At 31.7% G+C, this 21,251-nt stretch overlaps 1 protein-coding gene across 1 annotated transcript; it reads left to right on the top strand.

The window, feature by feature from the left end:
• Nucleotides 1-3,107: 3,107 nt before the first annotated feature.
• Nucleotides 3,108-7,107, top strand: LOC112743331 (glycosyl hydrolase 5 family protein-like). Its single transcript, XM_025792544.1, has 3 exons — nucleotides 3,108-3,698; nucleotides 5,619-6,210; nucleotides 6,689-7,107. Exons 1-3 carry the CDS (start codon nucleotides 3,108-3,110, stop codon nucleotides 7,105-7,107), a joined length of 1,602 nt encoding a protein of 533 aa, XP_025648329.1.
• Nucleotides 7,108-21,251: the final 14,144 nt, after the last annotated feature.

Here is a 21,251-nt window from a genome sequence, read left to right as displayed (position 1 = left end):
TCGACTAAAAGAATTAATATATTAGACTAAATGAAATGATCATCGAATAATTATATATAATTTGTTTTAAAAATTTACAGTTATTCACAATGATAATAGACTTATTGTTCTAAAGTAATTTACAATGATTTTTACTATTTCAAGATAAATAATAAAAATTTTACTAAGAAAATAATATAGGATACAATTTATACTTATCCTTTATGCATAAGCATTATTATTGTATATAATTACTTATAATTTCTATATAAGTAAGGTAAACCAAAAAGACGACGAAGAAGACACATAACAATCTTCATCAATTTTATTTATCACTTAATCAATTTTTCAAATTATAAATGAAATTAAACACGTTAGGGATATAATTTAAACATTGAAAAGATTTACCATGTGAAAAGTTATAATAAATTAACTTGTATGAGATAAAAATGTTAAAATTTATAATAAAAAATAATAAAAGCTTAAATAGAAACAAAATAAAAGAAATAGAGGAGATAGGAGAAAAAATTAAAGAGTTGAAATAATGCGTTATAGGAGAAAAAATATTTTTGAATAGAAGAGCAATTGGTAAAAAATGAAATTCTTTTACCATATATGAATTTTTACCTTGAATAAGTAATGAAATATAGAAATAGATAAAATAAAAAAAAAATTACATTTTTTAATAAATTAAAAAAATATTCACGATTATATAATTAATGATACATATATAATTATTAGACAATAAATTATGAAAAAATAGTAATAGAAATATTAAAATAAAAAAAAGAAATATAAACGATAAAAATTCTAACATTTAAAAAATCAAAATATTTAAGATCAATAAAAAAATAAAAAAAAATTTAATAAACAACTACTACAATAAATTGAATAAAATAACATATATATTTAAATTAATTACATTAATTAAATTAAATAATTAGTATAATAAATTAATTATAATCGTTTGACTCAATAACATAAGTTAAATAAATAAAAATTATACTTATAAATATACTGTTTAAAAATTATAATAATTTTAAAAATTAATAATTAAAATAAATAAAATGAAAAATTAATATAAATTAAAATAATTTTTTATTTATTTGAATTAAATTAAATAATTAATATAATTGATGAGTACTTATGTAGTCAAATAAAATATCGAATAATTTGATATTTATTTTAATTAAAATTAAATAATTAATTAATTAATTTTTTTTATTATTTACAATATCTCCCAGTCCATTATATCAAAAATTAATTTATTGTGAATTTAAATCTTATTTAAAAATTTATATTACTATATAATTTATTCTAGTCAAATAAGATAATCAATATAATTAATTAACGTAGTCAAATAAACATAAAATTAAAGTTCTTTACTAAAAATAAGGGTATTCTTAACAATTTAACGGTTGACATATTGACTAAAATTAAAGTGCTTAGGAGTATTCAAAATTTAGAGTAAAGTATCGTTTTTGTCCTCAATATTTGGGGTAGGAGCGTATATGATTCGGTCTGACTCAAAGATTCGGTCCGGTTCCAAACATTTTAGGGGCTAATTTGGTGTGATTTCATTGGGTCTAGAGTCGGATAAGGGTCTAAAAAATAGACCCGATCATTATTTCGGGTCGGGTCCGGACCATAACTTGGGTCACCCGAACTCGATCCGGTCATTATACACAATTAATATTTTGTTATTAGTGATGGATGATGACTATTTTTATGCGGAATTTAAATATTGTAAATTTTAATACTTTGTGTTATTAGTCATTATAAGACTATAAGTTAATGTTTTATGATTAAAATGTATAAGACTTTAGACTAATGGCATAATATTGTGTTATTTGTATTGATTTAAAAATTTGGTGTTATTAGACAATATTAGTATTGATTATGGTTATGCTTTAGTTTTAGAGAATAGTTGGTTCTTGTTATATTTTTCTAAGTGAATTTTACAAAGTCAAATAATGGTTGGAGTCTTAGAAATTTAGATATTTTCACATGCTAGCTTACAAGAAGGTATCAAGATAATATAATGTTAACGACCTGATTTTTACCCGGTATAATCGTGGCCAGAAAGTGTATAGGTTTCATCGGGTCTAGGGTCGGGTTCGGGTCTAACAAATAGACCCAGTGTATATTTTGGGCTGGGTCTGGGTCACATCATACCCGGTTTCACCCGACCCATGAATACCCCTAGTTTGGAGTAAGTCCCAAAGTTGTTCCTAACGTTTCAATCGTCCTATTTAAGTCCCTAACGTTTCAAAACTGGCTCAATGTTGTCCTGCCGTTAGAGATCCGTTAACAGAATTGGCGGCGGGATAAAATTGAGACAATTTTGAAACGTTAGAGACTTAAATAGGACGAAAATGTTGGGGACAAAAATAATACATAGAAATAAATTTTAATTTTATCCTTCAATAATATCAATTTTTTACTATACATAGTATTCAATTATTTTTTAATGACATCTAAGTAAACTACACTTAATCATATTACTTTCATTTTAAATAAATTATTTTTTTTATAATTTTACTCTTAAAGATTTTTAGTTATCATAAAATGTTTGAAGAATGACTAGTATATAAACTTAGAGAAAAGAAAAAAAAATAATATATATACAATAAAATATAAATTATACCTTTTATCTCCAATGTATCAAAATTCTTTAAAATTATAAAAAAATAAATTTATTTAAAATGAAAGTAACGTGATTAAGTTTAATTTATTTAGATGTAATTAAAAAATAATCGAATACTATGTACAGTAAAAAATTATTATTGAAAGATAAAATTAAATTAAAATTTATTTTATGTATCCTTTTTGTCCCTAACGTTTTCGTCCTATTTAAGTTCCTAACGTTTCAAAATCGTCTCAATTTTGTCTCGCTGTCAATTTTGTTAACGGATCCCTAACGGCAGGACAACATTGAATCAATTTTAAAACATTAGGGACAACTTTAAAACTTACTCCAAACGTTGGAGACAAAAACGATAGTTTACTCTATAATTTATATCAATACATTATATTCAAACAACCCCCCTTTCTTCCCCAAAAGTGAAAAAAAAAAAGAGTATCAATTATCAAACATATTAGTAGCTGGTATCTTTAGCAGCTAAATAATGGCAAAATCTTCATTGCTACTATTGATCTTGATTACCCTATTCATAATTTTACAAGCTGTGTTCGCATCACATTCATTTTCTTATCCTCTCTCAGTCAAGAATAGAAGGATTGTTGAAGAAAACACAGGGAAACGTGTGAAGCTAAGATGTGCAAATTGGCCAGCACACTTGAGTGTAATGTTGGCAGAGGGTTTGAACAAACAAACTCTAAGCAACATTGTCACCAACATTTCTTCTTTTGGCCTTAATTGCGTTCGTCTCACTTGGGCAACCTTCATGTTTACTCGTCACTTTAACCAAACCATTTTACAAACCCTTGATGCTTTGAAATTGGAAGAGACTAAATTAGGGATGATGAAGTATAACAATGATTTCCTGAACATGACTCATCCTCAAGCCTATGCTTTTGTTGTTAATCAACTTTTCAGTGCCAACATTATGGTTGTCGCCGACAACCACGTCAGCAAGGCGAAATGGTGTTGCAACTACAACGACAGCAATGGTTTCTTTGGAGACTCACATTTTGATCCTGATGAGTGGGTGCAGGGACACATTTTGGCAGCTCAACTTTTCAAGAATTTACCTAATGTGAGTATCGATATTAATATTTATAACTTAGAAGACAGAAGTAACAAATATTGTCTTATTTATTAAAATATTTTTAGGGTAATTTATATGTTTTTTCTAAAATTTTTGAAAAATCTAAAAATTATTTTTTACGTTTAATATTTTTTAATTTTGTTTTTAACGGTTTAAATATATTTCAATTATAAAAAATATTATTTATAAAATAAAATTAATTACTATGTATTTATATATAAATATATGTATTATTTAACTCATTTTTAAAATATATTTTATATTTTAACATCTATTTTTAAAAATGGTAAAACTCAGCGAAACGTAAAGTTTTTCGCAGAAACGGTCCCAAATAGAAACTCAAAAACGATAATTTTTCTGTAAAAATGAAAATGGAATAAAATTCTCTCGAAACAGGTGTGGGGATCCGAGTAGAGATCTTTGCCTCGTCCTTACTAAACTCCGAATTATTAAATTTATTTCTATATCTTTAATAATTTAGTTTTAATTTAAATTTTTTAGTTATTTCACATAATAATATATATATATATATATATATATATATATATATATTTATTGAAAAACCTAATTCGAATTTAAAAAATATCCTCTCTTTCCTCCATAATACTAATATTGTGTGTTTCACATTTTCAGTCTCTTTTTTCCATAACTATATATATATATGGTGTGTTATTTTATATTTTTAGACTTGTAATATTAAATAATACTTTTCTATTTGTATGTATGTTGTAATAATATTTTGTAATTTTTTATTTTTTATTAAAATTTTCATATAAATTATTAATATAAAGAGATGAGGAATGAGGTCCACACAGAGAATAGATCTTATGAAAAATAGAGATGAAAACAATATTTTTCTACGACAAAATTAGAACAAAAACGAAAAGTAAATCTAGAGACAGGAATAGAAAACAGATAGGTATCTCCCATTCCCGTTCTCCTACTCCATTGCCATCCCTAATGTATTTTATACTATTAATAATTAATAACTTTAATAACTAATTTTAATATATATAATATATATATATAGTTATTCAATTATACACTTGAGTCTTAACACTTGAGTGTTACTACTTTTAATGACATGTAAATACACGTGACAACTTTCAATTAACATGTCAGTGACAATATTGTCACATTATATGTTATCTCACTCAAGTATATAATTGAAATATATTAAATATAAAAAAATTAAACCTAAATATTAAAAGTAAAATTAAAATAAAAGAAGACAAAAATATTATTTATCATTTAATAATGTTTTAAAAAATTATATTGATAACACCTTTAAAATATATTATTTTTATTGAAATTCACTTTAATACAATAACAACGTTTATTAAAAATAGAAATTATAATAAATATCTCATATAAACCTCAAGTTATATAAAAATAATTTGAATACTTTTAAAAAATAATAATAGTTTATATAATTTACTAATAAAATTATATAATACGTAATTATTTATCATAATCACATATATTATACTTATTTACTTAGCCTCAGAAAATGTTGTACACAAATAATTTTTAAGCTTTTTATTTATCTTCTACTAAATTGTTTAGTAATAATAATGATCGAATTCTAAAAAAAATTAAAAAAATAAAAGTGGATATCTAATAGTTCAACTTAACAACTCTTATTAATGAATTGTATTGTTTTCTTTTTAAAATATTTCACAAATATAATTATCCTTTTTTTTTTCTCATTTTGATTGATTTGATCGTTCTACAATTTTTTTTATTCTTTTATATTCTAAATTCTTCCCCTCACAAAACCAATTCTATTTTTCTTAATATATATAGAAATTCTGATAAGATGAAACCAGTAACCACTTGGCACTTGTCTCAGATCAACTGATCAAGGATGGATAACTAATTTGAAATTGACATTATTGAACCCAACAGGTCGTTGCAGTTAGCTTGCGGAATGAAATTCATGGCCCGAATCAAAATGCAGCAGATTGGTATCGTTACATGAGACAAGCAGCATTAGCCATTCACCAAGAAAACCCAAACTTGTTGATGATCTTCTCAGGTTTTGACTTCGCATCCAATCTTAGATTCTTGAAGGAAACTCCACTGAACGTAGAACCAAAGAACAAGGTTGTGTTTGAGACACATCACTACCCTTATTGGAACCCAACCTGGGATCATGAACCAATCAATTCTATGTGTGCTGCAGTGAAGAGTGATCTTGAGAAAAAAGACGGTTTTATCCTTAGTGATGATCATTATGATTCTCCTTTGTACTTTGGTGAGTTTGGGATGGATTTCACTGCAAGAATACCAAGTGACGAGACATGGTTGACTTGCATGTTGACTTTCCTTGCTGAGAGAGACATTGATTGGTGTTGGTGGGGATTGCATGGTAGCTATTATTTCAGACAAGGGATAGTTGATCATGATGAAGGTTGTGGTTTATTCAACTTCTATTGGAATGGATCAAATTACCCTCAATTCCCTCAGAGATTTCAGTTATTGATAAACACACTTCAAGGTATGCCGTACAATATCATAGGATAAATTATGGTTTTAGCTTCTCAACTTTGGGCTAAATTTTAATTTTGTTTTTAATTTTAAAAATATTTTTTATTTCAAATATTTTATTTTATTTTTTAATCAAAATTAATATTTTTAAAATGTATTATAATTTTTTTAATAATAAAGACAAAAATAGTCATTAATTATAATGATTATAGTAGTGGCTAAAGTGATTTAAAAATAAAATTAATTAAAAAAAGATAATAAATCATTTATCAATACCATGTTATTAAATATTATATAGGTAGTCATTATAACAGTCAAACAAGTTTGTCGGATGATAGTGAAAATTTCTTGATTAATTATCAAAAGAATTTTAATGTTATATTATTAATATATCAAAATTAAACAAATTTTTTAACTAATATTGATTTCAATTATATGTGTTTGTTTATTATTATTATTAGAGGTTTAATTAAGTTTAATTTATACAGATCCATCTTCAAAGGCACCATATTCCCACATCTTGTATCACCCACAAAGTGGGCTATGTGTGAAAGCTCATCAAAACTACAACCGAATTGAACTTGGTGATTGTAAAAAAGCAAGTGGGTGGAATCAAGAGGGAGACAAGATCAAACTGAATGGAGATCATTGTTTGAAATCTCTTGGAAAAGAAGGTGATCCTGCTGTTGTCTCATCTGATTGCTTATCAGGTGACTTAAGTAGTTCTTGGAAGTTCATATCAGATTCTGGTTTGCATTTACAAGACAATATTGGATTGTGCTTAGACAAAGATAGAAACTCATCAATATTAGTCACAAATAAATGCATTTGTGTTAGAGATTATGTTGGGTGTTTGGATAATCCCCAGAGACAATGGTTTCAATTGGTTCCAACAAATGTTGAATAATTATGTTATTTTTATCGTAATTATATACAAAAAATTATTGGAGACAGTAATTTTTAGTATTTTTGGCCATCATTTAACTAGTACAAACACTAAATTATCTTTAACGAATAAATTTTATTAATTTAAATATACAAATTCTGAAAAATATGGGCGCAAACTATATTAATTTATGTACAAAATTCTGATAAATATAAGTATAAATTATATTATTCTTATGTGAAAATCGTCTATAAATATAAATACAAATTATTATTAACCAAAAATAATAATATTTACTGTCTATATAACATTGCTCCCTATGATCATAGAGGCCATTATTAACGGAGAATAAGAAAACAGTTACAAAGCTCTGCTGATAACAACAATTAGTTAATTAGTTATATACTGTTAAGTTAGTTTGAGCTGCATTTCATGGTTAATCTTGAAATTTGGTATTAGATGAGATAGTGTATAAATAGAGGTCCAAGCTCATTATATTCGGATGGGAGTAACAACACATCTAGTAGGACCCCCTTGGCAGGTAACACTCGGCTCAATGTCAATATTGCTCTTAGAATTTGCTATTGCTCGTGGGCCATCTCGAACAATATCTTGGGTAGTACCCTTATCAGGGATGTTGCCAACAACAAATGAATTAGGAGAATCCCCATTGACCCTTTCTTGAGAGCTCTCATCGCCTACAATTACCGGATCAGAATGTGCATTTGGAATTGTTTTCATTTTACCCAAAAGACGATGAGACCTACGCTTCACAGCACTTCTAGATGAGCTAACCACAGCCTTACCAGGAGACTGTGAAGACTTAACAAAGCAAGCAGCGGCAGAAGAACCTTTAGCTTTTGCTGTTCAAGAAGGAGAAATTCTTGAACCAGTGGAAATTGGTGAAGGCGTAGCATCAATGGAAGGCCCAGGTGATTTTTTAAGAGACCTCTTTGCAACCTTAACATTTGAACTCTCCACTTTACTGCGGTTGACCACTTCAGCAGTAACAACTGAATCATCAGATTTTTTCTTTGAAGAAGGCGGATGTTTATAACACCTGGCGTCCAAGTCTACAAAACACCAACACAAAAGATACAACAGTCAAACACACAAAACTTAAAAAAAAAAAAAAAGAGGAGAGAAGGATGAAAAGAAGTGAAGAAACAAAAAAGCAAAGAGCAAATATTACTTGTAATGGTTGAAGGAGAAAGGTTGCCAGTTGTAACACCCTCACTACCAGAATGTCACGCTTCCGGCTGCGCCACTCTGATTGCAAGAACTGTTACGACTACTTTATATACTTAATATTAAAATAGGAGCATGTGACTCAACATCGTATCGTTCCTTTCTTAGAAAACCGGAAATAAATACAATATCTTAAAAAAACAAGCAGACATAGATTCATATACAAGACTTCTTACATAATATCTTATAATATAATATACATAAAACATACAACTTCTATCCCTCTTACAAAACTGTAAAAACAAGGACGAGGAAAGAAAATAATCTAACTAATACAACAACATATAAACCAAACACAGTATAACTCTTCTTAATGCTTCTTCATCCGGTTCCTGAAAAGGTAAAGGTGTAGGGGGTGAGAACCTAACCACACGGTCTCACCATGGAGTTTCAAAGTTGTCATAAGAAGATATTTAATAAGAAAACTGTTTTCAAGCTCAGTGATTATCATTGCCTTATTGCCTTATGAATCTTTTAAAAACCAATAGGTAATCATCCAAAACCTTTTCAAAGAAACAATGTTTAATCTTTCAAAAAATCCCAATTAGAAACCAACCACGCAATCAAACAACACAATCATTAATTCAGCACCAAAGTTCATTTTCAAATGTAGCACGCCAGGACAAACATAGGCAAGACAGACAAGGAAAGCACAGGTTTAGGTAGCAGTTACAGCAAATAGTTCAAGTAGCAGTTAAGAACAGTTTAGCAATTAGGCAAACCAAAACAAGTTCAAACCCAAGCAAAGCATACAAATGCATATGATGCATGCCTGTCCTATGGCTGATGAGGCTCATCTGTCGGTTATCCAGCCAACCCGACAAGTCTGAATTGTCCTTAGACTGTCCCCCGACGTGCATCCCCAAGAGTCTATGCATAGCTTTTTCTCAAATAATCAATATTGCTCAATAGGGGTAACATTCCCAGGAATTTATATAGTGCCCGGTCACACTTACGTCATAGGATCAACAGAGTATCGAGTTTTCAACCTGGTACACGTGGTGGCAAGCCATGGTACTTTATCCAGGGAACCTCGTATCTCAGATAATTCAAATTCATAAGCCATATGAATAATTCAAAGTTCATATCTCAACATTCTTAACATTCTCAACATTATAATCATTCATCAATTCAAATCTCATTTTCCAATTCATTCAAAAACCATATTTCAAAGAAAATACTCATCATCCTTCTGTCCATTCTGTCCATTAACAATCCCAATTCAAAACATAATTTTTTCTTTGATAAATAAATCAATCTTAAAACATATAATGTTTTAAAACCAATCTTTTTAATTAATTACTTCAAATAAAACTTCAAATTTTATAAAATATCAGCAGCAACTCCTCTAAAACTCAGATTCTGCCACCATTTTCGGGTCCCAACCAAACCAAACCAAACACCTGTTAATCAGTCAAATCACTTCCAATAACCATTATCACAATATCAACACTCAACCCAAGGAAATTACAAAATCCAGAATTTAATCAACCAATCCTATAAATCGTAATTTTAACCAACTTCAACCAACAGCAATCAATCGATAATTAAGAATTCTCGGTCTTCTCTAAACAGTTTCAAACCAAACCGTTCCTCAAACCCTTTTCGATTCATTTTCCAAAATAGCAAATCATTCTCAATAAACAAACTGTTTTCAAATATTAAGTCTTTTCCAAATTTGTTTTAAAATCAAATTCTGATATTAAATCGGGTTCAAATCAAATTTCAATATTCAATCTTTCCTAAACCAAATCGTTTATAAAATTAAACTAAATGCCAATACTAAATCTCTTCCAATAATTCAAGAAAAACCACTTTAACCACATCAGTCAACTAGTTAGAATATTCAACTTCCTCATTTGATCGATCAATCAATCGAACTAACAATCTCATTTATCCAAAACAACTTAATTCAATTCATAAGACTCACGAAATCACAAAAAATGTATTTTACGCATTAATATCGATTCATAACAACTCTGGTAAGTAAAACAAGTTTAAGAAAAACTCTCCTACCTCAAAAGTCGAAACCTTTAATAGTTAACGCATCAAGGGTCCCTTTTTTAGTCTTAACTCGCGGCAGCAACCACGAGAAACGAAGAAGGATGACACCGTAACAGCCTCTATTTTAATCATACAGTTTCCAGAACTCGACCCTAGCATATTAACATCATGAACTTCTCAAAATTTTATAGCAGAATAATAACGGTAAGAATTCCAGGGCTAGAATAAATTACCACAATTAAAGAAAAATGCCGCAACGGAGGGGCAGAAGCTCCGACAGCTACCTCAAGTGACGACAATAGCCCCAAGCTCCAAAGACAGCAACTGTAAAAGCTCTGTTGTGACAACAATGTTCCAGGAATTCAGAAGAACGGAGATTAAAAATGAAACCCTTACCGACAGTAGATCTCAGTAACGGCAGTGCCGTTTCCCGGCAACCAGGCACGGCGGCGCGGCGAGGCTCGGCAACCCATCATCAACCGCGGTGACAGGGCGTGCGACGGCGGCGGCGGCTTCGCGCTGCACGACAGCGCCTTCCCTCTTTCCACTAGAAGCGCTCTCTCTCGCTCTCTGCTCAGTATTTCTTTCTTTTCTTTTGTTTTCTTTTGAAACAGCTGTTAGTGGCGTTTATGGGAGGGGTTAGGGCGGTGAATATGGCGGTGAGGTTAGGGAAAATTTGGGATTTTGTTTAGTTAGGGTTAGGATTGTGTTTTGGGGATTTAGGGTTTTGATTTGGGAATTAGGGTTTAGGCAAGGTATTAATAAAAAACCAAATTTAATCCAATAATAATATCTATAAAAATACTATTTAATTGCCAACTTAAAATTTATTTTCAAATTAATACTTCAATTCAATAATTAGAGATAATATAAAATCAGTTTCCCTTATAATCATGAAATAAAGTTAATAAACCTAATTATTCAACTTAAAGCATATAAAATTCTTTTTATTATTCAATTACTAAATTTTTAAATCATAAATAAGAAATTGTTTAATTTATATATATATAATCTCTTAAAATATAATCTTAATTAAATATAATAAATCATAAAAAAATTTATTATTTAATTTTGTAAAAATCCGAAGTCTTACATCAGTCATGAAATATGGATCCTTGATCAAAACCGGAATAAATGATCTGACATCTGAAACAGAGGTACCCTCATATTGCCTAATATGCTTCTTCATATGGATAAGGTAATCCACATACTCCATTGTAACTCTCCCATCCCTATCAAGAGGAACAACCAAGCAAGGATTGTACTCCATGAGTTCCTTTTGAAACAAAACCTTTTTCATTAAATTTTCCAGTGGAAAGAAAATATGCTCCACATTCTTTGGATCTTGGTCCCACCCTAGTTGGCAACTTACCCTATCAGGACGGTAGTTCACTGGACAGATCAAAGCTCCACAATGAAAATTCCTATCCATAACAATCAGACCAGGAAAGGGGGTAGGAGAAGTACACAGAAGCCAAAAGTCATAAGCCCCTTCCTTGCCAGTGGAAATATCATTGCGGCCATGTTCAAGATCAGCAGAATATATACGATGAATAACCGATGCACTAGGCAGGTAAGAGGTTACATACGGGCGAAAACAAAAATTTTTTTCCAAATTAATAACATCCTCCAAAGATTTGGAAGGATGAGCTGAACCCCAAATCCAAGCACGAGGACTTGCCTTCTTATCTGGAAGAATTGTAGGGGGCTTACGGATGGGAGCAAACTGATAGAACCGCTCAAAAAGAAAGAGTTGAAGAAATATTTCGTCAATGAAAGCCAATACTGGAAAGCGACCATGAGCAATCTTGAGTTGCTGGAAAAATTGATCAAGTCGCGTATATAAACTGCCGAGATACAGAGAAGCCAATGGCAGACGTTCTCCTCCAGCAATCAAGCAAGCTAAAAGAAACACCCCATGGCTCATACACTCATCCGCCAGTCCCAAAAACACATATTTACTTAACCAATAAGCAACAAAAGCAGCTTCCCTAAGATCTGAAGGAACAGCAGGAGCAGGAACAAACTCACCATTGAGGAAATCACCAAAGAAATAACGAGACCAATTAGAGTAAGAATACTTAACAGTAATCTTCTTCTTCTTGGAATCTTGCTTGTCGCCAACCACCTCTTTTCCTTTCGTGGTCCCACGAGTCTTTGGATGCTCATCCTTGGAGGAAGATTTCTTAGCACGTCTACTCTTGGACAACTCTTTTGCATATCGACCAGCATCACTTAAACTCATTTGAAGACGTCTCGCAAGCTTAAGCAGATCAGAATTTGGGCGAAGAAGAGTGAGATCCACACTACCAAACCCCGGCAGTTGAAGAAGAACCACAACATCTTCCAAAGTGGGTGAAAACTCACCACAAGAAGTTAGAAAAGTATGAGTATGAGAACACCACCTCTGTCAAAGTAAACTCATATCATATCCATTTCGTTGAACACCCAAGCATGCCAAGAAGAAATCAAGTAGTGCTTCTTCAATATATAGCAACAAAGTAAAGAAATGATAAGAATCAATTATGATGATAGATGGTAGAGAACAACCAACTTGCAGATGTGCGGATAGCCTCAACAACACCAGCAAGTTTTATTCTCCTCACAAAATTACCACCCTCCTCAAACAACACTGTGAATACCCACTTTTGCCAAACCTTATTCACGTGAGTAGCTGCCTCAGATTTAAAACGTCCATGGAAATTCTTAGCACTTCAACCGAGAACGAAGTAGAGCAGGACCCACTTGATATGAAGGCTTCTCAACAAATTCACCCAAAACTCTACGATCTGAAGAATCAAAGCTGGGTTTCATAGTTTTATCCATACCTAATAACGAGCCAGAGGAAGGAAGGTCCAAAAAAGGTTTCTTAATCAGAGGAGTATCCACAAAAATAGCCCTCTTATCTGATGGTTTAACCCAAGTTTGGGGGACAGATTCAGAAAACTCGATTGCATACTCTTGAGGAACATCGTCCATATCATCCACAGAAGAGTCAGTACCCAAACTAAACTATTACTAGAGTCCTCTGGGTCACTATCCACTATCTCAGCAAGTTTCACACGAGGCATGACAACAAAAAGAAATAATTCCTAAAAAGGGGGAAAAGAAGGAGAACGGCAACAACAAAATAGAGTGAATATTAATATCACATGAATACTAACGACAAAAATACTCAAAAAATAAAGTAGAATATCGCAGGACACTGAAAAAATTCTAAAAGTCAAAGAGCATCGCATGTCAAGAAAACAAGCAAGGAGTTCTCAAATAAAACAAAAAAGTAAAGGTATGAAAATTATTCATTATATTCTTTACCTGATAAGGCCACTAACTCCTCATATCCTCACAATATCATATTTCATTTGGTGAAGTATATGAAAACATTGCAAGACATTATACGTTTATAACTTTAAAAGAATACGAATATTTGAACACTAGTAATTTGCTCTAATTGAAAAAAAAAAGTTTATAAACAAATTACTTATGAATTATGACTATACTATACAAAAAAAAATTCTCTTATTTTTAAATATCTATTTTATAGTTACAAATGAACATTGCTCATAATTTTTAATTCAATTTCTTTTATTTTGTGATGCCATTGGAAACATACACAAATGAGAACATGTACAAATGAGGATATAACATCTAAAGTTGCAAAGTGAAAGACCTTTATCGGAGAATCCCTATAGCTAATTCTAAAATTAGCAATCCAATAAACATGGGGGCTGAAAGGGATTTCATGAGAACGAAGACAAAGAACATAATAACAAGGATTCAGAGTAACAAGAATACGAATGATGATCAGAGTTCAGAATCACACGAATTTAGAGTACCAAAAGTTTAGACTAATACCAAAAAATGTCAAATATACAATAGCAGAAATTCAAGTGTCAGAATCTCATACAAGAAAATAAGTGTACACATTATATGACCAAAAAAAAAGAAGGAGCAAGGCTGAAGACAAAAGGAAGAAAAGAAGAAAAAGAGTCTTACCGAGTAAGAAGACAAAGGGTTTGGATGGTGGTGGTGATAACAGTGATGGTACTGAAAAATATTGCCATGTAGAAGAATGCCCTAGCAGAGATGATGATGAACACGCTCTCCCTATCCTTCCAGGTGTTCTCTCTCTTTATGCCTCTCTCCAAATCCAGGTACTCAAATTTAAAACGCGTCCAATTAAAAGGGTAAGAGTTTCTCCCCTTCTCATTTCCTTAAAATATATATTTATATATATATATAATAATATTATGTACACATACATATACTACTTTTAAAAATAAATACATACGTACATACAAATAAATTATGAATATATACTAATCTTATTTATTTATTTTATTAATATTTTAAATATTTGCACAATAACATTCTTTTATTCATTTTTTATGAGTACATAATCATATTCAAATTATACAAACATATTTATATTTGAATATCATTTACCAATACATATATTATTATAACAAAAAAAAATGAATAAAAGACAGGAGATTTGATCCTTTAGAGTTATGATATATATATATATATTATTTTGTTAGTATGTTTTAAAAAAAATATTTAAATTATTATAGCTCTGTTGAGTACAAAAAATTCAATGCAACTTGAGGGAATACTTCGTACCCTCAAAGACTGCAGGGGGCTTATGATTGTGTACTAAAAATATAAACTTTTTTTGTACATAAATATTTTTTTATAATGACCTAAAAAAACATGGTAAAAAAAGAGTCAAGTTCCTCCTAAAGGTATTGGGTAAAAGGATGGAACCCAAAAGAGCACCTTGAGGAGTTGAATTTCTCTTCAATGGGAACTAAATTGGTGGAAGTGGGTTGGTTGGATTTGGAGTGTAAAGAGCGTCATCTAGTTGAAAGAAAACCAAACTAGATGTCCCTTTACTAATGTCACATGTCATGAGCTTTAGTTTAACTTGTGAAAATCAACTTCTTCCATTAAACAGTTGAAAAGACTTAAAGTGACGGGAATACCTAAAAATATTTTGGACAAAAGGAGTAAATCAAATGTCAAACTATAACCATTGGACAATAGATTTCCTCTTCATCATAGTTTTACACTATAAAAAGGACCTCAAACCACCTCTGTAAAGCATCTTCTTTTGAGACCTTTCTTATTTTTGAAGCTGAGAAGCTAGAAAATCCATCGTTTTCTCTCCCCAAAATTCCTCTCATTGTTCTTCATTTCATTCATCAACTTCACGAGCAAAAACTGGTATTCGGGTGTTCCACCAGAATACCCGACACCAATTAATCAACCCTGTCCACTTTAAACAAAGCTCATTCATCCTCTTGTGACATTAGTGGAGGTGTCAACACTTGTTCTCCACCTCTATTTCCCATCATTAGTTCTTGTATTGCTTATTTGTCATTAATAGAAGTGTGCTCGAATCTCTCATCTTAACCATTATTTTTCACTTAATCTATTTTTCACGAAATTCACCCGAATCAGTTAGTTTGAGCTGCATTTCATGGTTAATCTTGAGATTTGGTATTAGATGAGATAGCGTATAAATAGAGGTCTAAGCTCATTATGTTTGTACGTTGAATATTCTAGCTCAATACACAATTACTTCTTCTGCAAGTTTCTGCACTCTATTTACATATTTTTTAATTCTTCCCTGATCACAATCTCATATTTTGATTTGTGATATTTTTTGTTTGTTTTCTCTTTATTTCCTTTATGATAGACCCATCATCACCATTTCTGTATCACTTTTATTATGGAAATTACTCTTTTCGATTCGTCCAAAAAAAGAAAAAATATTTTACCTAATTGCTGATAAATTCAAGGATGATAATTATTCTACATGACGATATCCTGCTATGCTTATCATAGCAAGTCTTGGCCTTGAGAGTCATTTAGATCCAACCAAGACCTCTCAACAATTCACATTTGATGCTGCCAAAAAAACGATAACGGAATTTAAGGAGTAATAAAATTGATGCCAGGGTGATCTTACTTTTACAACTTGGCTTGTTGCCTCAATGAGCACTTGTTTCAAAAACAAGGTCAATCATCTCACTAGATTTCATTAAGTATAAGAAAAGATAGATGAATATTTTCAAACAGCTTCTTCTATGTGTGTTCAAAACCTCAAGATCCCACTACGATCTTACAAGAGAACTAGCCCCGCAGGCCGCATACGAGTATGTGTCCAAGATTCGCAAAATTGTAGATTCCTTATTTGCTTTTGGATACAAAGTACCTGAGGATGATCGTCCTCAGGCTATTAATAAAGAATTGTCAAAAGAATATGATCAAATACATTTCTTCGGTCAAAGATAGGAGATCTTTTAAAGTTGAAGAGGCTGAAGCCTTCTTACTTTCTTATAAAGAAATTCTAGAATGCTTTAAGAAACTAAATTTTGACATGCTTGTAGCTCATTATGTTCAAAATTTAGTACCATCATTTGATTATAATCCTGGGAATACTTTCAAACATGGTTGTAGAGGAAAGAACAGCCATGGAGGAGGTAGATTTTAATACACTAATAACAAGAGTAAATAGTCATTTCTGGCCATGAAAGATTGAGGCGCTGATAATACTGACCATGATCAATTTAAATTAACTTTGTAACCATGAAAAATTAATCCCGTTTGACATTTCTAACTAAACGTCAATTTTTCAAATTTGTCGTTAGTTTGGCTTCTTACGTGGCAAGTACCCTTCCAATTTAGCTTCCCAACGTGGTATTATCTCCTAATTTTACCATAATGACTCTATGTGATTCTTCTTCATAAGTGTGTAGGTTCTTCAAAAATCTGAAACCCTAATTATGAAAGGTTGAGAATGTAGTTATGAAGATAGAAAAGATTAACGAAGAAATTATAGAAATGAATGTAGTTATGAAGATAGGAATGATTAACGAAGAAATTATAGAAATTAGGGTATGAATTTTGTCAATTGTTATAGGACTTGTGTTGTGCTTCCTTTCAATCATGTTCTTAGCATTTAAAATGTAGAATTGAGGTTTGATTTGGTCATCTTCTTTTCCTGGGTTGGTGTTGAATTGGAATGGAAGGGGAACGTGACGTTGAACTAATTCCTGGTTGTTTAAAATATTTTTTGACAAAAATAACCTGATAAATATATATGTGTGGACATATCTAACCATAGAAAATTGAAAATTTGACATAAATAACCACTTAAAAATTCAAAATTCAACATAGTTGGTTATATTTTAGATCATAAACACTGGTCTAACTTTGACATAGCAATATATGAGTTGTGACAATTAACAGCTAATGAAAATTTGTGAACCGAATGAATAAAAATTTGACAAAAGTAACCATTAAATATTCGAAATTCGACATAGGTGCTTATATTTCAAATTACAAACTCTAATCTAACATTGACATAGCAATATATATGAATGGTAACAATTACTAAATGAAAATTCTTAAACCAAATCAATGTGGGACAAAGCCAAATATATAATCATCTCCCATTAACATAGTAGACATATAAGTTAATGCTAATTTATCATAGTTGTTTGATGAGAATTAAGTAACAAAACAAACCATGGTCAATGTTACCCTAAACACCAAAACATTATAACTAAGTTCCCAAAAAAATTGAAGTGCACATGATCTATGTAACAACCATATTTAAACACTACAACAAAAATTTCTTAATCATATCAATCTTAGATCCTAATTAGGTGTGAAATTGCTACTGCCACTAGAAAGTCCAGTTATTGGTGCTCCAAGTCTTCGAGTCGGCATAAATTGCATGAATTTGGTAGTGCACTAGCACCATGCATGGTTTCTTGGCTAACAATATGCATACTTGAGGGGTTGCTTATTGAAGGAGGTCTATCTCATGTTGTTGAACAGAGTTGGAGGAGGCCTCTTGTTATTCTTTCTTTTGGTTGGCCTCTTGCTATTGGAGGGCATATTCTGCATTGAATGTCTGATTGGTGGTGGTCTTATAGATGTCAGTTGAATTGGAGATTGGTTGGCTTGAGGAGGAATAAGTGGAACAGGGTTTTGGTATCACCTGCTTAAAGAGGAAATAATTGCATTAACAATTAAAAACTATGAGAAAATAATTACATTAACAGTTAATAACTATGGAATTGTCGGAATCACCATAGATGGCGCTGCAACAGGTGCGGCTGCTGCTGCCAGTGCTGCATCTAGGACTGCTGCTTGTCATGCTTCTTCGTTTGCACCGATGTCGTCCTTTTTTTTTTTACATGTTCTAATATTATGTTGGGCCTGAAAAAGTAAGAAACAAGTAAGGATACAAATATAACATGGTATCAAAATGACACTAATTGTAAACAATCATATAATAAGACAATATTTGCAAACTATTAGCCCATATTTTTGCTTGACTCTGTAAGGATATAGTTGTGGCTTTGGTGCATCACTCCTTTTGTTTCTCTTCTGTGTTGGTTTTTTGCTCGGCCTCTTGTATGCTGGAGGCAAAATGTTTGCATAGCCATGCTTTTTTCAAAACTCATTGCTAGGAACAAGTTGAACTAATAACTCATATGATCATGTTTTGTTGTATGCTCCAATAGTGAGCTCATTGTTCACGTATTCCTCGGGTCTTCTATTCTAATATACTAGAGCAGCACAAGCTTGTCGACAGAGGAGACCATTTAATTGCCAAAATATGCAGTTACAAGTTTTCTTGCCCAAGTCTACGCTGACCTTAATCGGCAAGTAATAAACCTCAAATATGTTACCAGCTAAATCACCCGTTGGGAAAAGCCTCCAACGATTGCTATCCCTCTTCTCGACTTTCAATCTACTATGCTGAACCAGAGTAATTCTGTCCAACCATATACTCTACTAGTGCCTTCTTGTTCCTGGCCAAGATGCGCATAATGTAACATCTAATCTCTTCTAGTATGCTGATAATTGGTTTTTCCCTCATCTTTTTTTATGCAACCGTTGAACACCTTGGCATTGTTGTTTGTGATGTTATCGCTCTTCGGTCACTCGCTAAAATATGATCGACTCCATTGACAAGGTTTAATTCGCTTAAGATATTCACATGCGAGAAGGTTCATCCTCTTAACTCTGTCCATGACAGCATCAAATTCCTGCGAAGTCATGGCTTTTGCACGGCTGAACAATGCTTCTTTGAAGTCAAGACCATTCCATTTCTAAGCAAAATTTTGCCATATATGCCTAGAACAAAATCTATAATGTGATCCTGACATAATTTCCTATAGAACAGGAATAAGACCCTATAATACCCAGCACAACTCAAATATATTACAGCTATACATTATAATATCAACATACAATACAATCATATAAATATGTTACAACTACACAACACCAAAAAATCGTACAATCTTATAAAGGATATAAATATCTTATAGCTATATATCACCAAATTTCATATCAAGCATATAACGCATATAAATATGTTACAGTATATCAAGTCTTGTACCATTTTAATAAGCTTACTTATTTACACTTTTCTTGAGGTTATCAAATTTTAGTTCTTTTTTTTTGTATTTTTCAAGTTGTGAAATTATCAGTTTTGTCATCAGTGTACTCTCAATTGAATGATGATTGATGCCTGATTACCATCAACAACTGCTCCCCGTAATACCCTTTAAGAAACGTCCCATCCATACAGATAAACAGTCGACATCCACCTAAGAAACCAATCTTGCAAGCATCAAGATAAATATATTCTCTTTGAAATGTTGTCTGAATCAAGCATCGGCGTTGTCTCAATAATAACAATTGAACAAGGATTACACCTTAAAATCTCATCTCTGTAGTCTCGAAGCAATGAATATTGTGCCTTCTTCGAGCCCTCAATTCTCTCCCTAGCTTTGACTATACATCGGTAGATATTTCTCTTATTTACATTTATATCATACTCTTCTATGAAGAATTGCTCAGCCTCTATCACCGTCAACGCTGGATGAGTTCTCATCTTCTTCTCTAATTCATCCACTACCCATTTTTCATCCGCTGATTTGCACTTGTTGTCTTTTGCACAATTATGTTGATCAATAAAGGTCTTCACTTGATAACTTAGGGGATGAGTTCTTCGTACACAATAAATCTACCATGGACAATTCTCGTGGTAACATATGGCTTTTGATCACTTCGGATCAACTCTGGGGAAGAAAATGCTCCGTCCAATGGCGATGTTGTACTTTCTTACTGCTTTCTTGAATAATGCTATGCTTTCAAACTCCCTTCCGACATCCAAACACACTTGTTGAACCTGTAGGAGCAGGCCCTCTAACATTTCTGACTTTTCTCTTGCTCTTACCCACTTCTTCAGTTGGAGTACTCTCTATTTTAGCTTGGGGTTGGGGTTGAGGAACTGAGACTGAACCTGATACAGACCCTGCTTGGTGTTGCTACTCAACTATTGGTTCAGGTACATACTGTGTGAGTAGCTCATTCGTCCAACTGGATGTATTTGTTTCTTGTTGAGTTTTCGGGTCAGGAGTTTTGCTTGATCTTTGTTCACTATTGGTGGGAAGTATCTGGAGCGAGGGAGCTTTGCCTTCTAGTGGGGATGATATTTGGGTGTGTGCTGCAGTGGATTCTTCAGAGCTTGGGTTAGGGTGAGAGAAGGATTTAATAGGTTGGAAGTGATTTTTAGTGGGCTGGAAATGAGATTTAATGGACTGTGAGTGAGATTTTTTGTTCGCTGTAACTTGGGCCACATTCTTAACTTGTCCACTCTCCTCATTTTTTCCTTCCACTTTGCTATTCATCTCTTCTGCAGTGACATTTCTAACCTCCCCAACAACAACATCATCTTCACTTAAATGCTCTTCATCATCTTTGGCTAGCGTAGGAAGACTAATTGGATGTTCAATAAACACATCCATTCACCTATTATGATTTATGGCAGCTTCATACATCTCAACTACATCAATGTTGGTCATCAGTAACTTCAACCT

Source organism: Arachis hypogaea, chromosome 14 (assembly GCF_003086295.3).
Source record: "Arachis hypogaea cultivar Tifrunner chromosome 14, arahy.Tifrunner.gnm2.J5K5, whole genome shotgun sequence".
Classification (NCBI taxonomy): domain Eukaryota; kingdom Viridiplantae; phylum Streptophyta; class Magnoliopsida; order Fabales; family Fabaceae; genus Arachis; species Arachis hypogaea.
This window is presented reverse-complemented; position numbering and strand designations above follow the sequence as displayed.